General features: G+C 28.2%; 2 protein-coding genes across 6 annotated transcripts; one reads left to right on the top strand and one right to left on the bottom strand.

Annotated features, from left to right (window-relative positions):
- The first annotated feature begins 1,382 nt into the window (after positions 1–1,382).
- On the top strand, positions 1,383–4,123 carry LOC123266684 (transmembrane protein 70 homolog, mitochondrial). Its single transcript, XM_044731043.1, has 3 exons — positions 1,383–1,548; positions 1,691–2,038; positions 3,634–4,123. The coding sequence occupies exons 1-3, from the start codon at positions 1,462–1,464 to the stop codon at positions 3,856–3,858; spliced, it is 660 nt and encodes a 219-aa protein (XP_044586978.1). The 5' UTR covers positions 1,383–1,461; the 3' UTR covers positions 3,859–4,123.
- On the bottom strand, positions 3,928–21,475 carry LOC123266681 (nuclear transcription factor Y subunit alpha). 5 transcript variants are annotated; one of them, XM_044731039.1, is made up of 9 exons: positions 21,350–21,475; positions 21,030–21,196; positions 20,711–20,818; positions 18,549–18,746; positions 12,977–13,845; positions 7,820–8,352; positions 6,648–7,533; positions 4,337–4,547; positions 3,928–4,085 (listed from the first exon to the last, which is right to left on the bottom strand). In XM_044731039.1, exons 2-8 carry the CDS (start codon positions 21,136–21,138, stop codon positions 4,368–4,370), a joined length of 2,883 nt encoding a protein of 960 aa, XP_044586974.1. In that variant the 5' UTR covers positions 21,139–21,196; positions 21,350–21,475; the 3' UTR covers positions 3,928–4,085; positions 4,337–4,367. The 5 variants fall into 5 exon arrangements, with proteins under 5 accessions (XP_044586974.1, XP_044586975.1, XP_044586973.1 ...); XM_044731040.1 differs by having other exon boundaries at positions 7,820–8,307; positions 18,549–18,749; XM_044731038.1 differs by having other exon boundaries at positions 18,549–18,749.
- Between the last annotated feature and the right edge of the window lie 1,569 nt (positions 21,476–23,044).

Here is a 23,044-nt window from a genome sequence, read left to right on the forward strand (position 1 = left end):
TTCTTAAACAAAAGTTTGACTTATTATTAACCCAAAATAAATTCAACAATGAGAGAAACAAATATTTTCGTTAAATAATAAGCATTTAAAAAGAAGTCTAAATGCATGTATTACTGCAGGTCTTAAAGTATTTTGCTCCTATTACTGCGTGTCCATTACTGCAACTGATCCAGTTACTGCGTACCTATTACTGCAGAACGGCTATATTTTAGGATTTACTTAAAAATGAAGAAAAACTTATCAAAAAGAAAATTTATTAGTTTAATGTAATAACAAGAATTCTTCATAATCTAAATAATAAGTAACACAGCCTTAACGTATTATTAATTGACCAGAATTCGTAAATTTTAATTGATGTAATCTTACAATCTACTGATTATTGCTTTCCTGGACTTTGCCTCAACTTCTTATTTTTTTGTTTATTAACTTTTGATTTTTTATTGATTTTATCCATAGTTTATTTTTCACCTCGAGACAACTTGATTCACGCACTTATTTAGAAGTTAGAATAGCCGTGTTTACGTCCGCAGTAATAGGTACAGACATATACAAATAGAGGCGCTTCTATTACTGCAGTCGACTGAGAAAATTGCAGTAATACACGCACATGCGGTTTTTCGGTACCAATTACTGCATGCTTAATGAAATAAATTTTACTGATCAAAATGTAATTTTTATTTATTATTTGATTCTAAAAAGGGTTATCTAACTTCTAAATGTAAAAAATATGTTAATTAGGTCATTTATATAAAGAAAAAGACTTTTTACGACCACCTCTTTTTACACTGAAACTCTTAAAAAAGATAAAATTATTCACTTCTGTAATTACTTAATTTTTATTAATTAATAACAAATTGAATAATTGTCATACTTATAAAACAACTATGCAGTTATTTTCCGAAAGGTTTAAATTAACAGAAATAATTTTTTTTTAATCAAAAAAGTCATAACCCATTTATTGATAATTAAAACAAGAAAATCTGCAGTAATACCTACACCTGCAGTAATACCCACACTTACCCTAATAAAAAAAATTCTAATAAATTTTTAATGTCGGCTAACTTAATTTTCATGTACAGAGAGCGTTTCGAACAATCCTTTCGGATTCACAACAAAATTAATAGCTCTCGCCATTTTCAAATGGCGGTAACTAGTGAAATTTAAATTATTTGCCACTTGGCAGCGCCACTTGTCAGTTTTAGTCGCTTTTTTGTAGCTGTCATTCAAATCTTCGCTTTTTTACAATAGAATTAATTTTTTTTGTGCCGAATTTGATATTAAAATTATTCTAAATATATATTAATTATTATTATTGTGATTTACATAATAAAAAATGTAATTATTTTAACAAACAGCTGATTTCTATAATTTACTTCTAAGAAAAATAAAAAAAAAAGTTTTTGAGGTTAGAAATAATTGTTGATAATTTTTTATCAATTAAAAAAATATTTAATTGTTAAAATGTCATTAATAATTAAATTAAGATGCATGACAAGGAATTTATCCTGCAATTTGAATCAGCTGACAGTCCAAAGTAGAAAATTTGAGGTTAGATTTATAAAAACCTAATTGTTGAGTTAATTTATTAATTTTTAACATTAATAAATATTTTAATTATTGTAAACTAAGCTTGAAGAGTAATAAATATTATTATTTTAATTATTAGAAATTTTTTTTATTTTTTTTTTAGATATTAAGACCAAGAAATCTGAGATGTTTCTCCAGCAAGACGGAAGAAAGCGACCTGGAGGAGATCCACGAAGGAGGATTGACAAAAGTGATCAAAGGAGTGAAGATTTTCTCCCTGAGCACCTCTGCAGCGACACTCTTGATCCAGCCGTTTATTATTCCGACGGCTCTTCAGTCTGGAGGCATGGGAGCTGCCGCGGGTCTTGCTGTGTCTTTTGGAATGTTTGCGGTTTTAACGCCCATGTTTTTGCACATCTTCGCCGGGCGGTATGTCACTGATATTCATTATGATAAAAAGAGGGACTTGTATATTGCCAGCACTTGGAGTATTTTTCTACGCAAGAAAAAGGTATGATACTAAAACTTTTTATTTTGTTTAAAAATATATGACATAAGTTAGAAGTCACTTAAAGATTTTTTAATAAATTAATTTGTTCCGAAATTTAATTGTTAGAAAAATTAATAAATTAATTTTTACTAGCAACCTTGCAGTCACTTCGTGACTGCCGTAGTGAACTATAAATAAATAAAATTTTGTTTGATTAAATAATGACTATTGTTAAATTGCACTGTACTTTCTTAAATATTGACGTTTTTAAAGATATAAGCACATCCCGATGTTATATTCATCAAGAGCTTTCATTTGAGTACCCACATGCATTTTTGATATATTTTTCATACATACATATATATAATATATACATACATATATATATATGTATATATACATACATATATATATGTATATATACATATATACATATATATATATATATATATATATATATATATATATATATATATATATATATATATATATAATATATATAAATATATAAAATATATGAAGAATTGATGTGGGTACTCAAATGAAAGGTCTTGATGAATTTGACATCAGGATAAGCTTATATCTTTAAAAATGTCAATAGTTCACAAGATACAAGGTCATTCCTTCATTATTGACATTTATTAAGATATAAACTCATTTCGATTTTACACTCATCGAGACCTTTCATTTGAATACCCACATGACATTTTTTATATATTTTATATATATGGTATATGTGGAGTATATAAATATATAAAATATATGAAAAATTGATGTGGGTACTCAAATGAAAGGTCTCGATGAGTGTAACATCAAAATGAGCTTATATCTTTAAAAATGTCAATAGTTTACAAAATTCAATGTTATTTCTTAATTATTGACGTTTTTTAAGATATAAACTCATTTCAATGTTATACTCATCGAGACCTTTTATTTGAGTACCCACATGAATTTTTGATTTATTTTTTATATATACATATATATAAATATATAAAATATATGAAAAATTGATGTGGGTACTCAAATGAAAGGTCTCGATGAGTGTAACATTAAAATGAGCTTATATCTTTAAAAATGTCAGTAGTTTACAAAATTCAATGTTATTTCTTAATTATTGACGTTTTTTAAGATATAAACTCATTTCAATGTTATACTCATCGAGATTTTTCATTTGAGTACCCACACGCATTTTTTGATATATTTTTCATATATACATATATATAATATATAAATATATAAAATATATGAAAAATTGATGTGGGTACTCAAATGAAAGGTCTCGATGAGTGTAACATTAAAATGAGCTTATATCTTTAAAAATGTCAGTAGTTTACAAAATTCAATGTTATTTCTTAATTATTGACATTTTTTAAGATATAAACTCTTTACAATGTTACACTCGTCGAGACCTTTCATTTGAATACCCACATGGTATTTTTTATATATTTCATATATATGGTATTTGTGAAAGATATAAATATATAAAATATATGAAAAATTGATGTGGGTACTCAAATGAAAGGTCTCGATGAGTGTAACATCGGGATGAGCTTATATCTTTAAAAATGTCAATAGTTCACAAGATACAAGGTCATTTCTTAATTATCTACTTACAGTTTGAATTTACACCAAAAGACGTAGAAAAACCAGGCTTGGCGCAATTACTCACTACAGTTCTCGTAAAAGGACGACCTATGTTCTTCATCCTTGAAGACTTCTCAGACCTAAGACACTACGAATTAATAATGGGCTACGACAAACCTATGGACTTTGGGTTCGAAAAATCTTTAGAAAATTCCGAGCCAGTCGAGGAGAAAATAAAAGTAAAGAAGGCTAACTAAAGTTATTTCATAATATATATCTAAAGTTAATTAATTAATAAATAATAAATAATAATAATAGACTAAGTATAATAAAGATCGAGATGACAACTTTATCTAAAGCCCTAAAAAAGTATGTACAGCTTATTTTACAGTAGTCATGTTGCATAAAAAAACTTAAAAGCTAGTAAGTTGAGATCACAGTTTCAACTTCGAAATAAGTTTGACGTTGTGTGATTTAATGTCTACACGGAGAAAATAAAAAATCAATGATTACTGTTTCGTACAAATATTAGAAAAATATTTCTAGACAGTAGAGAGTGCTGTACAAGACACGACTGGTTAGTGCCAGAACACGACTCAGTAATGTGCAAATAATAGTCAGTAGTTTTTACATAGCGCTCTCTACTGTCCCCAACATTTTAACCTCATTTTCGTCCAAAACAGTACTGAGTACTGTACAAAATAGTAATCAGTGCTGTTTTTTTTTCTCCTTGTAGGAGGCATCTTTTTTTTTTTTTTTTTTTTATTTAGGCGGGCAGGAGATCGAAGTCGTCAGACACGTGCACCATTGGTACGTGGGTGTCTTCTATTTGAGGCTGAGCTTTGAATTCACAAAGTCCAACTTCTTTAAGTTTCCACTCCCAGTCCATTTTTTGAACTGCGTGCAATGATTCTGCTTCATTGTGATGACGAAGTAACATTGATTCCTATTTAGAAAAAAAAAAAAAAAAAAATATTATTGTAAATTTTAAATTAATTTATTTATTAAAACTTTGAATTTTCAAATTTTAATTCAAAATTTTCGGATAAATATTTAAGATATAAAAAAATAAGAAGCCTTTTTTGAAAATTTGATTGTCTACATAAAAAAATGCCAATTTTGCTTTATCTCTTATTTTTTCTTCAAAATTAAAATTTTAAAGTAAAAAAAAAAATTATAGGTTTTAAAGATTATAAATAATATATTTATTATTGAAATTAATGATTTCATTAATTGAACAAGTACCAAAATCAAAGAAAGTTTCAGTAATGGGGTCTTTTACACTATTTATAGTTTTTAAAATTTAATTACTGATTTTGGCTGAAATATTGAAAATGTGTTAGCGCTTTTTTATAGAGAATCAAATTTCTTATAAGAAAGGTCCTCATGAATTTCGCCCTATCTCTGATGTCAAAATTTGAAATTTTACTTAAGAAGTAAACTTATGGAACTTATCCATAGTTTTCAAAAGTTCAAATTACTATTTTTGGCTAAAATATTAAAATTGAAAAAAAATAAAATAAAATTTTGGTTTATTAAATAATGACTTTTGTTAAATTGCACTGTATTTTCTTAATAAGTGGCTTTTTTAAAGATATAATCTCATTCCGATGTTACAATTATCAAGAGCTTTTATTTGAATTCCCACATGCATTTTTCATATATTTTTCATATATACATATATATAATATATATATAAATATATGAAAAATTGATGTGGGTACTCAAATGGAAGGTCTCGATGAGTGTAATGTTAGGATGATCTTATATCTTTAAAAATGTCATTAGCTGACGAGATACAATATAATTTCTTAATTATTGACATTTTTTACGATACAAACTCATTTCGATATTACACTCATCGAGACCTTTCATTTGAGTACCCACATGCAATTTTCATATATTTTTCATATATACATATATATAATATATATATAAATATATGAAAAATTGATGTGGGTACTCAAATGGAAGGTCTCGATGAGTGTAATGTTAGGATGATCTTATATCTTTAAAAATGTCATTAGCTGACGAGATACAATATAATTTCTTAATTATTGACATTTTTTAAGATATAAACTCATTTCGATATTACACTCATCGACACCTTTCATTTGAGTACCCACATGCAATTCTGATATATTTTTCGTATATACATACATATAATATATATAAATATATAAAATATATGAAAATTGATGTGGGTACTCAAATGAAAGGTCTCGATGAGTGTAATGTTAGGATGAGCTTATATCTTTAAAAATGTCATTAGCTGATGAGATACAATATAATTTCTTAATTATTGACATTTTTTAAGATACAAACTCATTTCGATATTACACTCATCGAGACCTTTCATTTGAGTACCCACATGCAATTTTGATATATTTTTCATATATAAATATATAGAAATATATAAAATATACGAAAATTGATGTGGGTACTTAAATGGAAGGTCTCGATGAGTGTAATGTTAGGATGAGTTTAAATCTTTAAAAATGTCATTAGTTGACGAGATACAACATAATTTCTTAATCATTGACATTTTTTAAGATATAAACTTATTTCGATATTACACTCATCGACACCTTTCATTTGAGTACCCACATGCAATTTTGATATATTTTTCATATATACATACATATAATATATATGAATATATAAAATATATGAAAATTGATGTGGGTACTCAAATGGAAGGTCTCGATGAGTGTAACATCGGGATGAGCTTATATCTTTAAAAATATCAATATTTCACAAGATACAAGGTCATTTCTTAATTATGAATCTAGAGATATCTTCAAATGCAGCTTAAATACTTATAATACATTGACTATCAGTGAGAATGATATGACACCTTGAGAAGGCACAAATTCAAATCAAGACACTAAATTTCACTACAAAAACCGATTTTATCATTTGACTATTTTTCTTATTCTCTTAATAATATAAATGATAAAAGAAACCTTTTTTATAAAAAATTAAATTTTCTACAAAAAAAAGTCTTAATAAATTTTGCGCTTAAGCACCAATAAAATAAACAAACCTTAATTTTCTCCCACTTATCATCAACGTCCTGCAACCAACTAAGAAACAACCTCCCATTGTACCGACTGCGCAAGTTCCGTTCCTTGTCCTCTTGTTCCGGAGTGATAACATTATAAACCTCCTCATCTTTCAGAATAGTACACACCGAGAACGGGAGTTCCTGATTCGCGAGCGCCCTTGCGGCGCGTCCATGAACCCTCAAGATTTCCTGTTCCACGGAGAGAACAAGTTTCTCCTTTTCCACCACATGTTGCATGCGTAACCTGTACCTCTCGCTCTCCTGCTTCATAAACAAAGCCTTCATCTGTTCCGCGAGGTTCGCAGGAGGTTTAACATTCGGTTCTTTGTTCGCGTTCCCGGCAAGAACATAAGTGCAGCGGTTCATTAAATAATCTTTGAATCCCTGAGGAGGCTTGGGCTGTACCGGGAACAATCCTTTGCGCCGGCGCTCTATCTGCTTGCGGATGTTCAGGAACAGCTGGTAGCAATTTGTGATTGGCTGGTCGTGAGGGTGAACTTCGGTTCCAGTGCTGTTCGCCTCGCTGGCCTCCGTGGTGGTGGCGACCTCTTTGGGCTTCATTTTGCGCTTGCGTGGGTGCAGTTCCGCGGGAGTGGGCGTTGGTGTCGAAGTTGTTGTAGATGGCGCGGACTCTGCGAGTTCCTCTTTGAGTTTAGTTTCGTTTTTCTCCGCCTTGTCGCTGCTGGTCGACGATTTTGGGTTAGAAGATGACTCTGTCGTCGCTGGTTTTGTTTCTGTGCTTGTTTCGGGGCTTGGGGAGGTGTGACGTGCCTGGGGAGATGAATTGTTAGAACGGTCTGTCGCCAGGGGGGATGAATTTGAGTATTGCGCAGAATCCTTGGATGTTCCATTGCCATTTCCACCTCTGAAATATTTATTTTATATCAATTGGGAACAATTAATAATTAATGGTTAATTTTTTATATTACGGCGGATATATTGACATTTTTTAAGATATAAACTCATTTTGATGTTACACTCATTAAGACCTTTTATTTGAGTACCTACATGGTATTTTTTATATATCGCGTGCCTAAAGGTAAAAGGACTTATAACAATTTTTTTTTTTATTGCCAATCGAGTATAAAATTAAATTTTGAACTATTTAAAAATTAACTTAATTACTAATTTATTTAATAAAATTATATTACCGATGCGAACTCCTAAGAACTCTCTGATGATGAGTACTCCTCTCCTCGTTATGAATAGCGCCACTAAAATCCTTTTTATCCTCAACTTTAGCAGTCTCCGTAGGACTAGTAGTTCCTCCAGAAGTTCCAGCACCTGCCGCCGAGTCTTTGTCATTGGAGTCGCTGCTGTTGGAACTAGGAACAACATAAGGCAGCTGGTGCCCCCTAGTGGAAGTGTTCTTGCCGTTCCGGGCACCCTGTTCCTGTTCTACGGTGCTCTGGGGAATGACAATCTTCAGCGGCGGAACTTTGGGCGCTGCTTCGGAACCCTTACGGTCCTCATCGCCATCCGAGTCTGCTTTGTTGCTCCCAGCCGGCTTGGGACTGCTCGCAGCTGTGGAACTGGGGCTCTTCCTATCCGCCGCTCCGCTAGATGGCGCTGGTCCCGAGTTCTGGCTGTTCTTCGCTGTTCCTGAAGATGCCGCTGCCGGCTTGCCTGCTTTCACACACTGTTCAACAAACGACGCGGTTACGCTTGTGCTCACCTTGTCAAACTAAAAAATAAATTATATTATCATGCAAAAGTCCACTAGGTAGCATTCATAGAACCTAGATTTTTAATAATTTTTTTTTTGTTAGTTCCATGCATTTTTATAAAAAATTAATCGGGCATTCTATGCTAAATAGGAAAATAACTAAAAGTTTAAAATTTTTCTAATTCATTCTAATTTAGTCCTAATTTATTATTAAAAGTCTATATTTTACTAATTTGTAAAGAAAATTTTTTCTAATCAATAAGAAAATGGATTTTTCTCTCCTAGTAACTTTTAAGCCGTACTAACTTGTATCCCGGTCAAATGTTGTTTCAATAGTTTTAACAACAAATTCATTTAATGTTTGTTATTAACTAACATATTTATTATTATAGTTTTGAGAACAAATTTTGTTTATGTTTGTTATTAATTAACACCTAAGTTTATCAAGATCGTGTTGTCAGCATGCTAAATCCTTTATTTGTCTTTTTTAATTAGTTTTTTTTAATTATCCTAAATAATTCATAGTTAAATATATAAACAATAATGTTTCTAAGGTTGAAATAATATAAAAGTCTTTTTAATAAACAACTTGATGTAGACATTTAGTACTTGTCCCACCAGTCACAATAAAAACTAATTTTTTTAATTGTTTCTACGTAGGTAATTAGTCTAATTCTTTATAATATTCAATGTTTGTAGGATTAATTTAGTATTTTCGAGGGAAGTATCTTTTTTTAGTTTAGTGGTCGGACTGAAATTGGACTTTGAGTATACCTTTGGTAAGAGAGAAAGATTTGTTCTTAGTCCCACCAGTCGCACTCAGTCAAATTATAATTACGAGAAACTTAAAAAGTAATGAAGGTTTTTGACAAAGGGATGTTGTTAATTAGTTATTATTTTATATTATTAGATAAATTTTACTATAAGGGGAATTCCATGCAAAATGGGAAAATGACTAAAATTTTAAAATTTCTCTAATTTAGTCCTAATTTATTATTAAAAGTTTATATTTTACTAATTTGTAAAGAAAATTTTTTTTAATCAATAAGAAAATGACTTTTTCTCTCCTAGTAACTTTTCAGCCGTACTAAATTGTATCCCGGTCAAATGTTGTTTTAATAGTTTTAACAACAAATTCATTTAATGTTTGTTATTAACTAACATATTTATTATTATAGTTTTAAGAACAAATTTTGTTTATGTTCGTTATTAATTAACACTTAAGTTTATCAAGATCGTGTTGTCAGCAAGCTAAATCCTTTATTTGTCTTTTTTAATTAGTTTTTTTTAATTATCGTAATAATTTATAGTTAAATATATAAACAATAATGTTTCTAAGGTTGAAATAATATAAAAGTCTTTTTAATAAACAACTTGATGTAGACATTTAGTACTTGTCCCACCAGTCACAATAAAAACTAATTTTTTTAATTGTTTCTACGTAGGTAATTAGTCTAATTCTTTATAATATTCAATGTTTGTAGGATTAATTTAGTATTTTCGAGGGAAGTATTTTTTTTTAGTTTAGTGGTCGGACTGAAATTGGACTTTGAGTATACCTTTGGTAAGAGAGAAAGATTTGTTCTTAGTCCCACCAGTCGCACTCAGTCAAATTATAATTACGAGAAACTTAAAAAGTAATGGAGGTTTTTGACAAAGGGATGTTGTTAATTAATTATTCTTCTATATTATTAGATAAATTTGTCTATAGTATAAGTTTCGGTCACATAATTATATATAATTGATAGAATTCCAGATTCAAATGTCCCACCAGTCACTATGGAATGCCCCTTAGGTTTGAAAATTGTAATTTTTACATGAATGGAGATTCCACCAGCCGGTATTTGGTTAAGAATTCAATGCAATTAACGATTTAAAAAAATTTTATGTTCATTGAATTTGATTGAAAAAATAATGAGCTCTCGATTAAAACAATAAAAAAAGTAGCTTTCTGAACGTATTACGGAGATATTTAATATTTTTAATGAAAAATCACTCGGAACTTGCGTTCTTTAAAGTCTTGTATTCGACTTGGCAACACCGCTTGCGCAGTTACTCATGCGCATAAGTAACCGCGGTTTTTTAAATGCTAGAAGATCTTAGTCATTTTAGTTAGACAGTAATCATAAATAAATTTGAAGATTAGGGATGAAATCTTTTTGTGTTGTCAAGTGTATACCGGTAATTCAGTGCTAGATTTTTTATTAGTCGATTAAAGGGCCATGAAAGAAGATTTGATAACATTTTTATGAGATGATTTTTGGTGCATTGTTTTGAGCTAAATTTTGGACCGTTTTTAATCAAATTTAAACCACATATAAAAAATATAATAATAAAAGCAGGGAACTAATTTATATATGAAATTTTTACAAAAAAAAAAATTAATTCATAAGAAAAATCGCAACTTTATACAGTCTACAGAAATCTACGTCAAAATAATGAATTTTTGTTTATTTTATGGAAACAATGATTATAAAAGAGTTCCCTGCATTCTTTGTCACTACTAAGTTATAAAAAATTTATAAACCCGATTATTTATAATCACAATTATTAATAATAATAATGCACCGAATGTAATTATCAATAAACAAGTGGATATTATTCTTATGGATAAATTTTTAACTTCCCGCTAAAAATCTCAGATTTTCAAAAATCGGGAAGTTATTGTTTTCACCCCGTTTTACAAAAATCGAGTTTTCATCAAATCTCGACGTTTGAAGGTCACAGGAAGCTTCCCTGACTATTTTTACGATGATGTCCGTACGTCTGTATGTATGTGTGTGTGTGTGTGTGTGTGTGTGTGTGTGTGTGTGAACCTCTTGTAACTTTTGAACGACTTGACCGATTTCATGGCGGTTGGTGGCATTCGAAAGGGCTTCACTAAACTTAGATTTCCTGTTAATTTGAACCGATTCAGACCGATAGATTTTGAAAAATTTGGAGAAATCTAAAAAAAAGTAGGAAAAAAAATTTTTTCTGAAGTGGTTTTTTTGGGATAACTTTTAAACGGCTCATCCGATCGATTCCAAAAACTAATCAGATCTCAATCTTCAAAACCACGTCGATCGCCGCCAATCCGGTCAAAATCGGTTGATTCGTTCGAGAGATATCGTGAACGAAAGAAAACCGAAAAAAGTGTTTTTTCAGAGTTACTCCGAAATTTCTAGTTTGACCAATTGAAACTTAGAAATTATTTCTAAGGCATAAAAAACTACGTAGAATGCCGCCAACCGCGTAAAAATCGGTTCATTCATTCAAAAGTTATTGCGGTATGAACATTCAAAAAATAGTGTTCTATGAAACTTCTATCAGACTTTTGAGCTCAAAGAGCTCAAAAGCATAGAAAAGGTATCTTTTTGAGCTCGGAGAGCTTAAAACAACACACAGATTGTACTTTTGAGCTCGAAGAGCTCAAAAAAGCGACCAGGTATTAACGGAATTAGCGGGAAGTTGCAGGGATGGCCTTTAGGGTCAACCGTTTTCCTAATTTTTTTTTTGTAAAAATTTCATATATAAATTAGTTCCCTGCTTTTATTATTATATTTTTTATATGTGGTTTAAATTTGATTAAAAACTGTCCAAAATTTAGCTCAAAACAATGCACCAAAAATCATCTCATAAAAATGTTATCAAATCTTCTTTCATGGCCCCTTAAGGAAGTTTGAATGTAACTAATGAGTCAAAAAAGTGTTAAAATTTTTTTTTAATTTTAGTTTTCCATATATTCGAGAAAATTCTTTTTTTTAATTTAAAATAATTAAAACAATTTAATAATTGATAATTTTTACTTATTTAATAAAGTAAAGTAATAAAATGACTTTGGTATTTATTACTTGCCGGAATAAATAAACAGATTTGGCAATAGTGCGCTTGATTATACCCATAACTGAGACGTGGATGAGTGTGTGAGTTAAACATTTCTCTCTCTGTAACTATATTTTTATCCTTTTTTTTTTTCTCAGCTATTATGTTACAAACATAAAATTTAACTTTAAATATTTCAAAAATTATATCGTTAATGTAATATTATTAAATTGTTTTTATATTTTGCAATAATCCAAGTTTCTTGTGTATAGTTTTTTATTTGTTAAAGTTGGGAGGTTAATATTGAAAAAAATAATTAAAGTCACGACAAAAATTTGTCCGCCATAAGAGCCCGTGTATAAGGAGATAAAATATGTGATTTTTTTAATTTAATATGTAAGTAACTAAACGGTGAATCTTTTTAAAATTTTGGGATTAGATAAATCACATATTTATTTATATGTATACTTAATTTCAAAGCTTAAAGTCGGAAATTATCTTTTACATTAAATTCGCTTGAACTCCCTTAAATGTTAAAAATTATTTAATAAGTAAATTTACCGGAAATTTTCTCAAAAATGTTATTAATTTTCTAAAATTACTTTAAAAATAACAAAAGTATTTCTACGTATTATTTTTTTATAGACATTCTTTATACTAGGATACTTGGATCTCCTTGAATAAATTTTTCATTTAATTCTCCCAATAATTTTTATTAAGTAAAAAAAAACTAAATCACATGCAAGTTTTCTATTAATACAGAGAGTTAAAAATAAATTTTAATTTACAATTTAATAAATAAAATAAATAAAATTCAAACCAAAAATTAAAAGAGTACCTTATCGGCAGCGCGTCCAGCGTTCTGCCTCGCTGTAGCTTTATTATCCTTCGAGTCCCCTTCTTTGCGTTTCTTCCTCTTAACCTCATCATCTTGATCATCATCTTCAAAAGTACGTTTCGAAGCTGGCGAGCCAGTAGTACTCAGTTCCGCGCCACCAGAGTTCGCTCCTGAGCTACTAGACTCTGAATTAGTTCCGGTTCCAGAGTTCGGAACATTAGCAGCATTGTTACTGCTGTTATTATTATTATTACCATTACTATTATTACTATTACTATTGTTATTATTATTACTATTATTATTATTGTTATTAGTATTGCTGTTATTATTATTAGCACTAGAAACGTTCGTGGAACTAGTGCTCAACTCTTTGTCTTTATCAGAAGGGTTCGGAGAGGAACTGGTTCCTCGAACAGGAGTCGGTTCCTTGGAACTCTTGAACTCATAGATGTCGGTAGTGTCCGGAGAGGCATTAGCTGTTGAAGCGGTGGTCGAAGAAGCCGTTGAAGTTGTGGTGGTGGTTGAAGATGTCGCTGCTGTCGCGGAAGCAGACTTGTTCCCGGAACTTGATGAGTTTGTGTTGGAGTTCGTGTTCGCGCTCGAGTTTGTTGAGGAACTGTTAGAGGTGGCGCTGGAGGCGTTGGAATTTGGGTTCGGGTTTGAGGCCGGCGGGTTGGAGCTGGTGGGGTTACTCGAGGCGGCGGTCGTGGTACTTGGGCTGGTGGTGGTATCCATCGGGCTTGTCGAGGTGTTTACAAAGCTCGGGCGCGACTGCCCTTTTTTTTCATCCCTCGCTCCCGCGCGGACGTTGTTTATACGCAAGGTTACACGTGGCGAGCTTCCGGATTGTCCGGTTGCCGATCTGTCCACTGAAAATAGGAAATTTTGATATAAACTGTGAACGTAGGAAAATTAGAATTTTGCTTTATTAAATAATGATTTTTGGTAAATTGCACTGTATTTTCTTAAATATTGACCTTTTTAATAATATAAGCTCATCCTGATGTTATACTCATCGAGAGCTTTCATTTAAGTACCCACATGCATTTTTGATATATTTTTCATATATACATATATGTAATATATATTTTGAAAATATAAGCTCATCCCGATGTTACACTCATCAAAAGCTTTCATTTGAGTACCCACATGCATTTTTGATATATTTTTCATATATAAATATATATAATATATAAATATATGAAATATATAAAAAATTGATGTTGGTACTCAAATGAAAGGTCTCAATGAGTGTAATGTTAGGGTGAGCTTATATCTTTAAAAATGTTAATAGTTGACGAGATACAACGTAATTTCTTAATTATTGACATTTTTCAAGATATAAACTCATTTCGATGTTACACTCATCGAGACCTTTCATTTAAGTACCCACATGTCATTTTTTATATATTTTATATATATGGTATTTGTGGAATATATAAATATATAAAATATAAGAAAAATCGATGTGGAGACTCAAATAAAAGGTCTCAATGAGTGTAATATCGGGATGAACTTAGATTTTAAAAATATCATTAGTTGACAAGATACAATGTAATTTCTTAATTATTGACATTTCTTAAGATATAAACTCATTTCAATGTTACACTCATTGAGATCTTTTATTTAAGTAACCACATGGCATTTTCCATATATTTTATATATATGATATTTGTAAAATATATAAATATATGAAAAATTGATGTGGGTATTCAAATGAAAGGTCTCAATGAGTGTAACATCAGGATGAGCTTATATCTTTAAAAATGTCAATATTTCACAAGATACAATGTCATTTTTTAAGATATAAGCTCATCTTGATGTTACATTCATCAAGACTTTTCATTTGAGTACCCACACGCATTTTTGATATATTTTTCATACATACATATGTATAATATATATATAAATATATGAAAAATTGATGTGGGTACTCAAATGAAAGGTCTCGATGAGTGTAACATCAAAATGAGCTTATATCTTTAAAAATGTCAATAGTTTACAAAATACAATGTAATTTTTTAATTATTTAAATTTTTTAAGAAATAAACTCAATTCGATGTTACACTCATCGAGACCTTTCATTTGAGTACCTACATGGCATTTTTTATATATTTTATATATATAGTATTTGTAAAATATATAAATATGTAAAATATATGAAAAATTGATGTGGGTACTCAAATGAAAGGTCTCGATGAGTATAACATCGGGATGAGCTTATATCTTTAAAAATGTCAATAGCTCACAAAATACAATGTAATTTTTTAATTATTGACATTTTTTAAGAAATAAACTCAATTCGATGTTACACTCATCGAGACCTTTCATTTGAGTACCTACATGGCATTTTTTATATATTTTATATATATAGTATTTGTAAAATATATAAATATATAAAATATATGAAAAATTGATGTGGGTACTCAAATGAAAGGTCTTGATGAGTGTAACATCGGGATGAACTTATATCTTTAAAAATGTCAATGTTTCACAAGATAAAAAGTAATTTCTTAATTATGTATCTTAATAAAAAATTTTTTCTTAGCAAAATTATTAAAAAACATTTTTTTTTTCAGTAGCCTAAAATACAATTAACAATAACTAATTTTATAATATAAATTAATTACAACTAATGAATACAAAGTTAATATTTACAAATAAACTTCAACTGTCTCAATATTTGAATTAAATACATAAGTCCATAAAGTATTCACTGAAACTGATAAATATTATCATTATCATACATTTAGTGTTTACATATATAAAAAAAAAAAAAAAAAAAAAAAAAAAAACAGATATTATAGTGATAGCAACACTATTATTAAATACTTAAAAATTTAAAATAAATCGTAAATAGGTCACCCGTTAGAATGCCAACAATTTAACAAATATTTATAAACTTAATTACAAAAAAAAAATATTTATAAATAATTAATAAAATAATATAATTTTTTAAAAAATTAATATAAATTATTATAATAATAATAATAAATTACCATTTAACGAAATACAGAAATAGAGAATCGATAATAAAAAATACTTAGTGCACAATGAGTACAAAGACGTTGACTAAAACGTGAAACGATTTAATGTTACTTATACGACGGAGGTTTCTTATTCTCCCACCAGAAGATAAAAGTTTGTACTCATACACTCTTTGCTCGTTACTCCATACTCTCAGATTCGAACATTTAATCGTGTATCGTGTTATGTATTTGTATAAAATAATAATAATATAATAATAAAAGTAAAATACCACATTCTACTCGTCCTGTTTCTGTCCCCGGTTTATTCACATCCACATCATCTTCTTCACAATCTTTCCTTATCTTACACTCTCTCTTCATACATGCATATATATATATATGTATATAAATGTATATGTGGAGACTCTTCATCCCCACTAGTGAGTAAACTCGTCAACTCATTTCCCCACTGATATTTAGTCTCTACTTTATATCAGGCTTGTTACCTTCTTGCTTATACTTGAAACGTTTCATTTTTAACTTTTTTGCTACTTATTTATTTTTTTTTTTCAGTATTAAAAATTGTCATTTTTAATAATTGATATTAATTATTAACTCTAGGTATATGATTAAAAAATTACCTAGTATTTTGTGAACTATTGAAATTTTTAAAGATATAAGCTCATCTTGACGTTACACTCATTGAGAGCTTTCATTTGAGTACCCACATCAATTTTTCATATATTTTATATATTTATATATTTTACAAATACTATATATATGAAATATATAAAAAGTGCCATGTGGGTACTCAAATGAAAGATCTCGATGAGTGGAACATCGAAATGAGTTTATATCTTAAAAAATGTCAGTAATTAAGAAATTACATTGTATTTTGTGAAATATTGAACTTTTTAAAGATATAAGCTCATCCGGATGTTACACGGATTGAGAGCTTTTATTTGAGTACCCACATCAATTTTTAATATATTTTATATATTTATATATTCCACAAATACCATATATATGAAATATATACAAAATGCCATGTGGGTACTCAAATGAAAGGTCTCGTTGAGTATGACATGGAAATGAGTTTATATCTTAAAAAATGTCAATAATTAAGAAATTACATTGTATTTTGTCAACTAATGATATTTTTGAAGATATAAGCTCATCCTGATGTTACACTCATCGAGACCTTTCATTTGAGTACCTAAATCAATTTTTCATATATTTTATATATTTATTTATTTCACAAATACCATATATATAAAATATATAAAAAATGTCATGTGGGTACTTAAATGAAAGGCCTCGATGAGTGGAACATCGTAATGAGTTTATATCTTAAAAAATGTCAATAATGAAGAAATTACCTTGTATTTCATGAACTATTGACATTTTTAAAGATATAAGCTCATCTCGACATTACAATGATCGAGACCTTTCATTTGAGTACCCACATCAATTTTTTATATATTTCATATATTTATATATTCCACAAACACCATATATATGAAAAATATATAAAAAATACTTGCGGGTACTCAAATGAAAGGTCTCGATGAGTATAACATCAAAATGAGTTTATATCTTAAAAAATGTTAATTGTTAAGAAATTACATTATATCTTGTCAACTAATGATATTTTTAAAGATATAAACTCATCTCGACATTACAATGATCGAGACCTTTTATTTGAGTACCCACATCAATTTTTTATATATTTCATATATTTATATATTTCACAAATACTATGTATATAAAATATATAAAAAATAACATGTGGGTACTCAAATGAAAGGTCACGATAAGTATAACATGGAAATGAGTTTATATCTTAAAAAATTTCAATAATTAAGAAATAACATTGTATTTTGTCAACTAATGATATTTTTAAAGATATAAGCTCATCCTGATGTTACACTCATCGAGACCTTTCATTTGAGTACCTAAATCAATTTTTCATATATTTTATATATTTATTTATGTCACAAATACCATATATATAAAATATATAAAAAATGTCATGTGGGTACTTAAATGAAAGCTCTTGATGAGTGTAACATCAGTATGAGCTTATATCTTCAAAAACTTCAATTTTTAAGAAAATACAGTGTAATTTAACAAAAGTCATTATTTAATAATGCAAAATTTTATTTATTTATAGTGCAAAAGTCACGGCAGTCACGTAGTGACTGCAAGGTTGCTAGTTTAAGACTTAATTTCGTTATAAAAAAATTATTCACTCTAAAAATAGTTTCATAATAAATTTTTATCATAATCATATTAAAGGCAATCTTTAAATTGTTATCTTGACTAATTAATATTCTGTTTAATCTAAAATTCGTGCAAAAAATAAATAATAATAAAATTAATTAACATCTGTCAATTTCAATAATTATTTTAAAAATTTGATGTCGAAAAAAAAAAAATAATATTATTTACTCCAAAAAAAGTCTTACAATAAATGTCTATAAAATTTATATCTCGACTTTATTAAAATTAATTTTTAAAACTTAATTTTTATAATAAAAAATAAAAATAATTTTTAGGTGTCAATTAATTAAAAAAAAAATAAATAAATAAAAATAAAATACCTTTATTTTGAGGTGGTGTTCTACGCATTTCACAGGGGGCTCCACTCTCTTCACCAGCGCTCGGTCTGGTCTCACGTACCGAGCTCACCAGCTCTTGCTGAAACTTCCGAAATTCTGACCCTTTGACTCCTGTAGCTAGCTCGTCTTCAGAGGCTCTCAGTTTTTTAGAGCCAATAGCCTTCAGCGTCTCTGGGTTTGTTGCTGGAACCAAAAAAAATTCACTAGATCAATACGCCCTTTCCACTAAAATTACATAATCCAAAACAACATTACAACCAAAACAATAATTAAACAAACAAACAAACATTACCAAGTACTTTTTAACAATTAAAATTACCAAATAAAATCCAATGAATTAATCACTGATTCACTGTGTTTATAATTATAAGAACCGACCCCTTTGGGGTGGTAGTGACATCTACGTTAAAAAAAAAACTTTCATATATATATATATATATATATGTGTACTGAGTTATTTATTGTGACGTAAAGACGAACGAGGTTTCGCGAATACTGCCAGCATTAGAGCCATTGGAGATCTGCGAGGTGAAACTGTACTAAATTTTGCTAGATTTAACTGTACATTATATTTCTCTTAAGGCTCGGCTCTTGTTGACTTTCGCTGTCAAACTATAGTTAGATTCCAGCCAATAGAAATTTAAGAACATTAATTAGAGACTCTGCTTGTTTAATTTTGAAGCTGTTATTTATTTATTTTATTTAAAAATTTTTTAAATTCTGGCTATAATAATTATTGAAATTAATTGTTGAAAAATTGAAGAAAATTTTGCAAAATTTTTTTTATATAGTTTTTAGTTAAGATAAAATTTAAAAAACTAGCAACTTTGCAGTCACTACGTGACTGCTGTGACTTGTAAATTATAAATAAATAAAATTTTGTTTTGCTAAATAATGACGTTTGTAAAATTGCACTGTACTTTCTTAACTATTGAAGTTTTTGAAGATATAAGCTCATCCCGATGTTATACACATCAAGAGCTTTCATTTGAGTACCCACATGCATTTTTGATATATTTTTCATATATACATATATATAATATATATATTTTAAAGATATAAGCTCATTCCGATGTTATACTCATCAAGAGCTTTCATTTGAGTACCCACATGCATTTTTGATATATTTTTCATATATACATATATATACATATATATGAATATATAAAATATATGAAAAATTGATGTGGGTACTCAAATGAAAGGTCTTGATAAGTGTAACATCGGGATGAGCTTATATCTTTAAAAATGTCAATAGTTCTCAAGATACAAGGCCATTTCTTAATTATTGACATTTTTGAAGGTATAAACTCATTTCAATGTTACACTTATTGAGAGCTTTCATATGAGTACCCACATGGTATTTTTCATATATTTTTCATGTATACATATATATAATATATATAAATATATAAAATATGTGAAAAATTGATGTGGGTACTCAAATGAAAGGTCTCGATGAGTGTAACATCGGGATGAGCTTATATCTTTAAAAATGTCAATAGTTCTCAAGATACAAGGTCATTTCTTAATTATTGACATTTTTCAACATATATAAACTCATTCCTATGTTCAATTCATCAAGTGCTTTCATTTGAATACCCACATGCATTTTTGATATATTTTTCATATATACATATATATAATATATATAAATATATAAAATATGTGAAAAATTGATGTGAGTACTCAAATGAAAGGTCTCGACGAATGTAACATCGGGATGAGCTTATATCTTTAAAAATGTCAATAGTTCACGAAATACAATGTCATTTCATAATTATTGACATTTTTTAAGATATAAACTCATTTCGACGTTACACTCATCGAGACCTTTGATTTAAGTACCCACATGCATTTTGATATATTTTTCATACATGTATATATATATATATATATTTATATATTTATATATATATATATATATATATATATATATATATATATATATAATATATATATATAAATATATAATATATATGAAAAATTGATGTGGGTACTCAAATGAAAGGTCTCGATGAGTGTAACATCAGGATGAGCTTATAACTTTAAAAATTTCAATAATTCTCAAAATAAAAGGTAATTTCTTAATTATGTATCTGGAAATAGAGTATTTTGTAATATGAAATAAATAATATAATTACCTTGGGAACGTTCATAATTATCATCAATTAATTTTAAATAATCCTCTTTCCTATCAGTATGTTTAGATTTACTTCTTTTAGTCTTAGGACTTGCACTAGTTTCTGGTCCTACAAAAACAAGTTAAAAAAAAATAAAATAAATTTGATACTAAATTTTAAAAAAATAAAAAATGCAATTTTTTATCAATAATTTTTTGGAACTAATTTGTTTGTTAAAAAAAATTTTTAAAAATTGTAAAACAGCTTAATTTAATGTCATATTAAATTTGTTCAAAATAAATTTCCTAATAATAATAAAATAAATAAAAAAATAATGTACCAGGCAAAACAATATCCTGAGAGGTAATTTGTAACAAAAGTGCTAACTGTTGTCGCTCGGACATCCGCGCAGGGTAATTGCGAAAGCGACTGTTACCGCCAGCAGGCATTCCGTATTCATTCGTCCATTAAATATAATAAAATAATCATATCAATCTCTCCAAAAATCTGTAAAAAAAATAAAAATCCATCAATAATTTCCTCAAAAATAAATTCTAACCTCTTTTGAAAAATAAATGGCGACTTGCAGCCATTACATGACCCACTGAGCACGGAAATGACAACGGTTGGTCACAATCCGTCAAAATTTCACTAACTCACCTGTTAATTGTCCAATTAATAATTTATTATCAATAAAATATTAATTAACAACCCTCCAAAAATTAATTCATAATTAATTTGAGGTTCGGTGACTTTATTTACGTTTTTTGCGCAGCAATTCCTTCTGCGCATCTGACTGCGCAGGCGCGCGCCCTCTGCGGCGCGTCTCAGAATTCAAATATTGGCGCCAAAATTCAAATTTAAATTCTGGGGAACCTAAGTAAGAAATTTTAAATAGTTGTTTATTACTTTATTGTTTGATACATTGACAAAAAAATTCGATATTTATTTATAATAATAATAATAATAATAATAATAATTATAATGATTATTAATTAATGATTAATAAATAAGTTTAACCATGGACCAGCCACGGTTGTTTTACAATTAATTAATTCGAGTCTTCAGACATATTTGTACACATCGCTCATACATTTATTATTATTTTAATATATGTGTATTAGCGAGAAATTTGGGACTAATTAATTAAAAAAAAAAAAATTAAATAATTAGTTTTGTCTTTTAAAACGCAGAGTTTAAAAAATTCATCAAAAGACTGTCGATTGTTTTTATTTGCTACAAGTCTTAGTGGAAGTGGGAAATTTTTTATTATTATTATTTTTTTTTTTAATTGGTAAATATACTTTCACGACTATTGTTTATCACGTACATTAAATATGTTTTATTTTAATTATTTATTATAGTTAGTATTTTATAACCAGTGTCGCATTGAAGATTTATAATTTATTGCAAACTAATTTAAAAATTTTTTTTTTATTTAAAATTATATCTAAAAAAAGATTAAATTCATTTTTTTAGTCCCATTTTTGTTAAAATTGGTCAAATTATGCCAGACTTTTGCCAAAATTTTTGATATTACGGCGAAAATATTGGTCGTATTAAAAAATTTAATTTCATAAAAAAAGTTTCTCTAAAAATTTTTTCTCAGACCAATCAGTAATTTTAAAATTAAGATTTTTACAAGAATAAAAAATAAATAAAATTTCGCTTTATTAAATAATTAATTTGGTTAAATTGTACTGTAATTTTTTAACTATTGACGTTTTTAAAAATATAAGCTCATTCCGATGTTACAATCATCAAGACCTTTCATTTGAGTACCCACATGCATTTTTGATATATTTTTCATATATACATATATATAATATATATAAATATATGAAAAATTGATGTGGGTACTCAAATGAAAGGTCTCGATGAGTGTAACATCGGGATGAGTTTATATCTTCAAAAATGTCAATAGTTCACAAGATACAAGATCATTTCTTAATTATTGACATTTTATAAGATATAAACTTATTTTGATGTTACTCTCATCAAGAGCTTTCATTTGAGTACCCACATGCATTTTTGATATATTTTTCATATATACATATATATAATATATATAAATATATGAAAAATTGATGTGGGTACTCAAATGAAAGGTCTCAATGAGTGTAACATCAGAATGAGCTTATATTTTTAAAAATGTCAATATTTCACAAAATACAGTGTAATTTCTTAATTATTGACATTTTTCAAGATATAAACTTATTACGATGTTACACTCATCGAGACCTTTCATTTGAGTACCCACATGGCATTTTTTATATATTTTATATATATATGGTATTTGTGAAATATATAAATATATAAAATATATGAAAAATTGATGTGGGTACTCAAATAAAA

This window comes from Cotesia glomerata, linkage group LG6 (genome assembly GCF_020080835.1).
Source record: "Cotesia glomerata isolate CgM1 linkage group LG6, MPM_Cglom_v2.3, whole genome shotgun sequence".
Classification (NCBI taxonomy): domain Eukaryota; kingdom Metazoa; phylum Arthropoda; class Insecta; order Hymenoptera; family Braconidae; genus Cotesia; species Cotesia glomerata.

What these genes read in the sequence shown, in the direction of transcription:
- LOC123266684 (XM_044731043.1), top strand. Translation starts at nt 1,462, where the DNA reads ATGTCATTAATAATTAAATTAAGATGCATGACAAGGAATTTATCCTGC. An exon ending in TCCAAAGTAGAAAATTTGAG is followed by an intron (nt 1,549 to 1,690) that starts GTTAGATTTATA and finishes TTTTTTTTTTAG; the next exon opens with ATATTAAGACCAAGAAATCT. An exon ending in TTTTTCTACGCAAGAAAAAG is followed by an intron (nt 2,039 to 3,633) that starts GTATGATACTAA and finishes ATCTACTTACAG; the next exon opens with TTTGAATTTACACCAAAAGA.
- LOC123266681 (XM_044731038.1), bottom strand. Translation starts at nt 21,138, where the DNA reads ATGCCTGCTGGCGGTAACAGTCGCTTTCGCAATTACCCTGCGCGGATG. An exon ending in TAATTATGAACGTTCCCAAG is followed by an intron (nt 18,750 to 20,710) that starts GTAATTATATTA and finishes TTTTGGTTCCAG; the next exon opens with CAACAAACCCAGAGACGCTG. An exon ending in CTGGACGCGCTGCCGATAAG is followed by an intron (nt 8,353 to 12,976) that starts GTACTCTTTTAA and finishes TTTATTTTTTAG; the next exon opens with TTTGACAAGGTGAGCACAAG.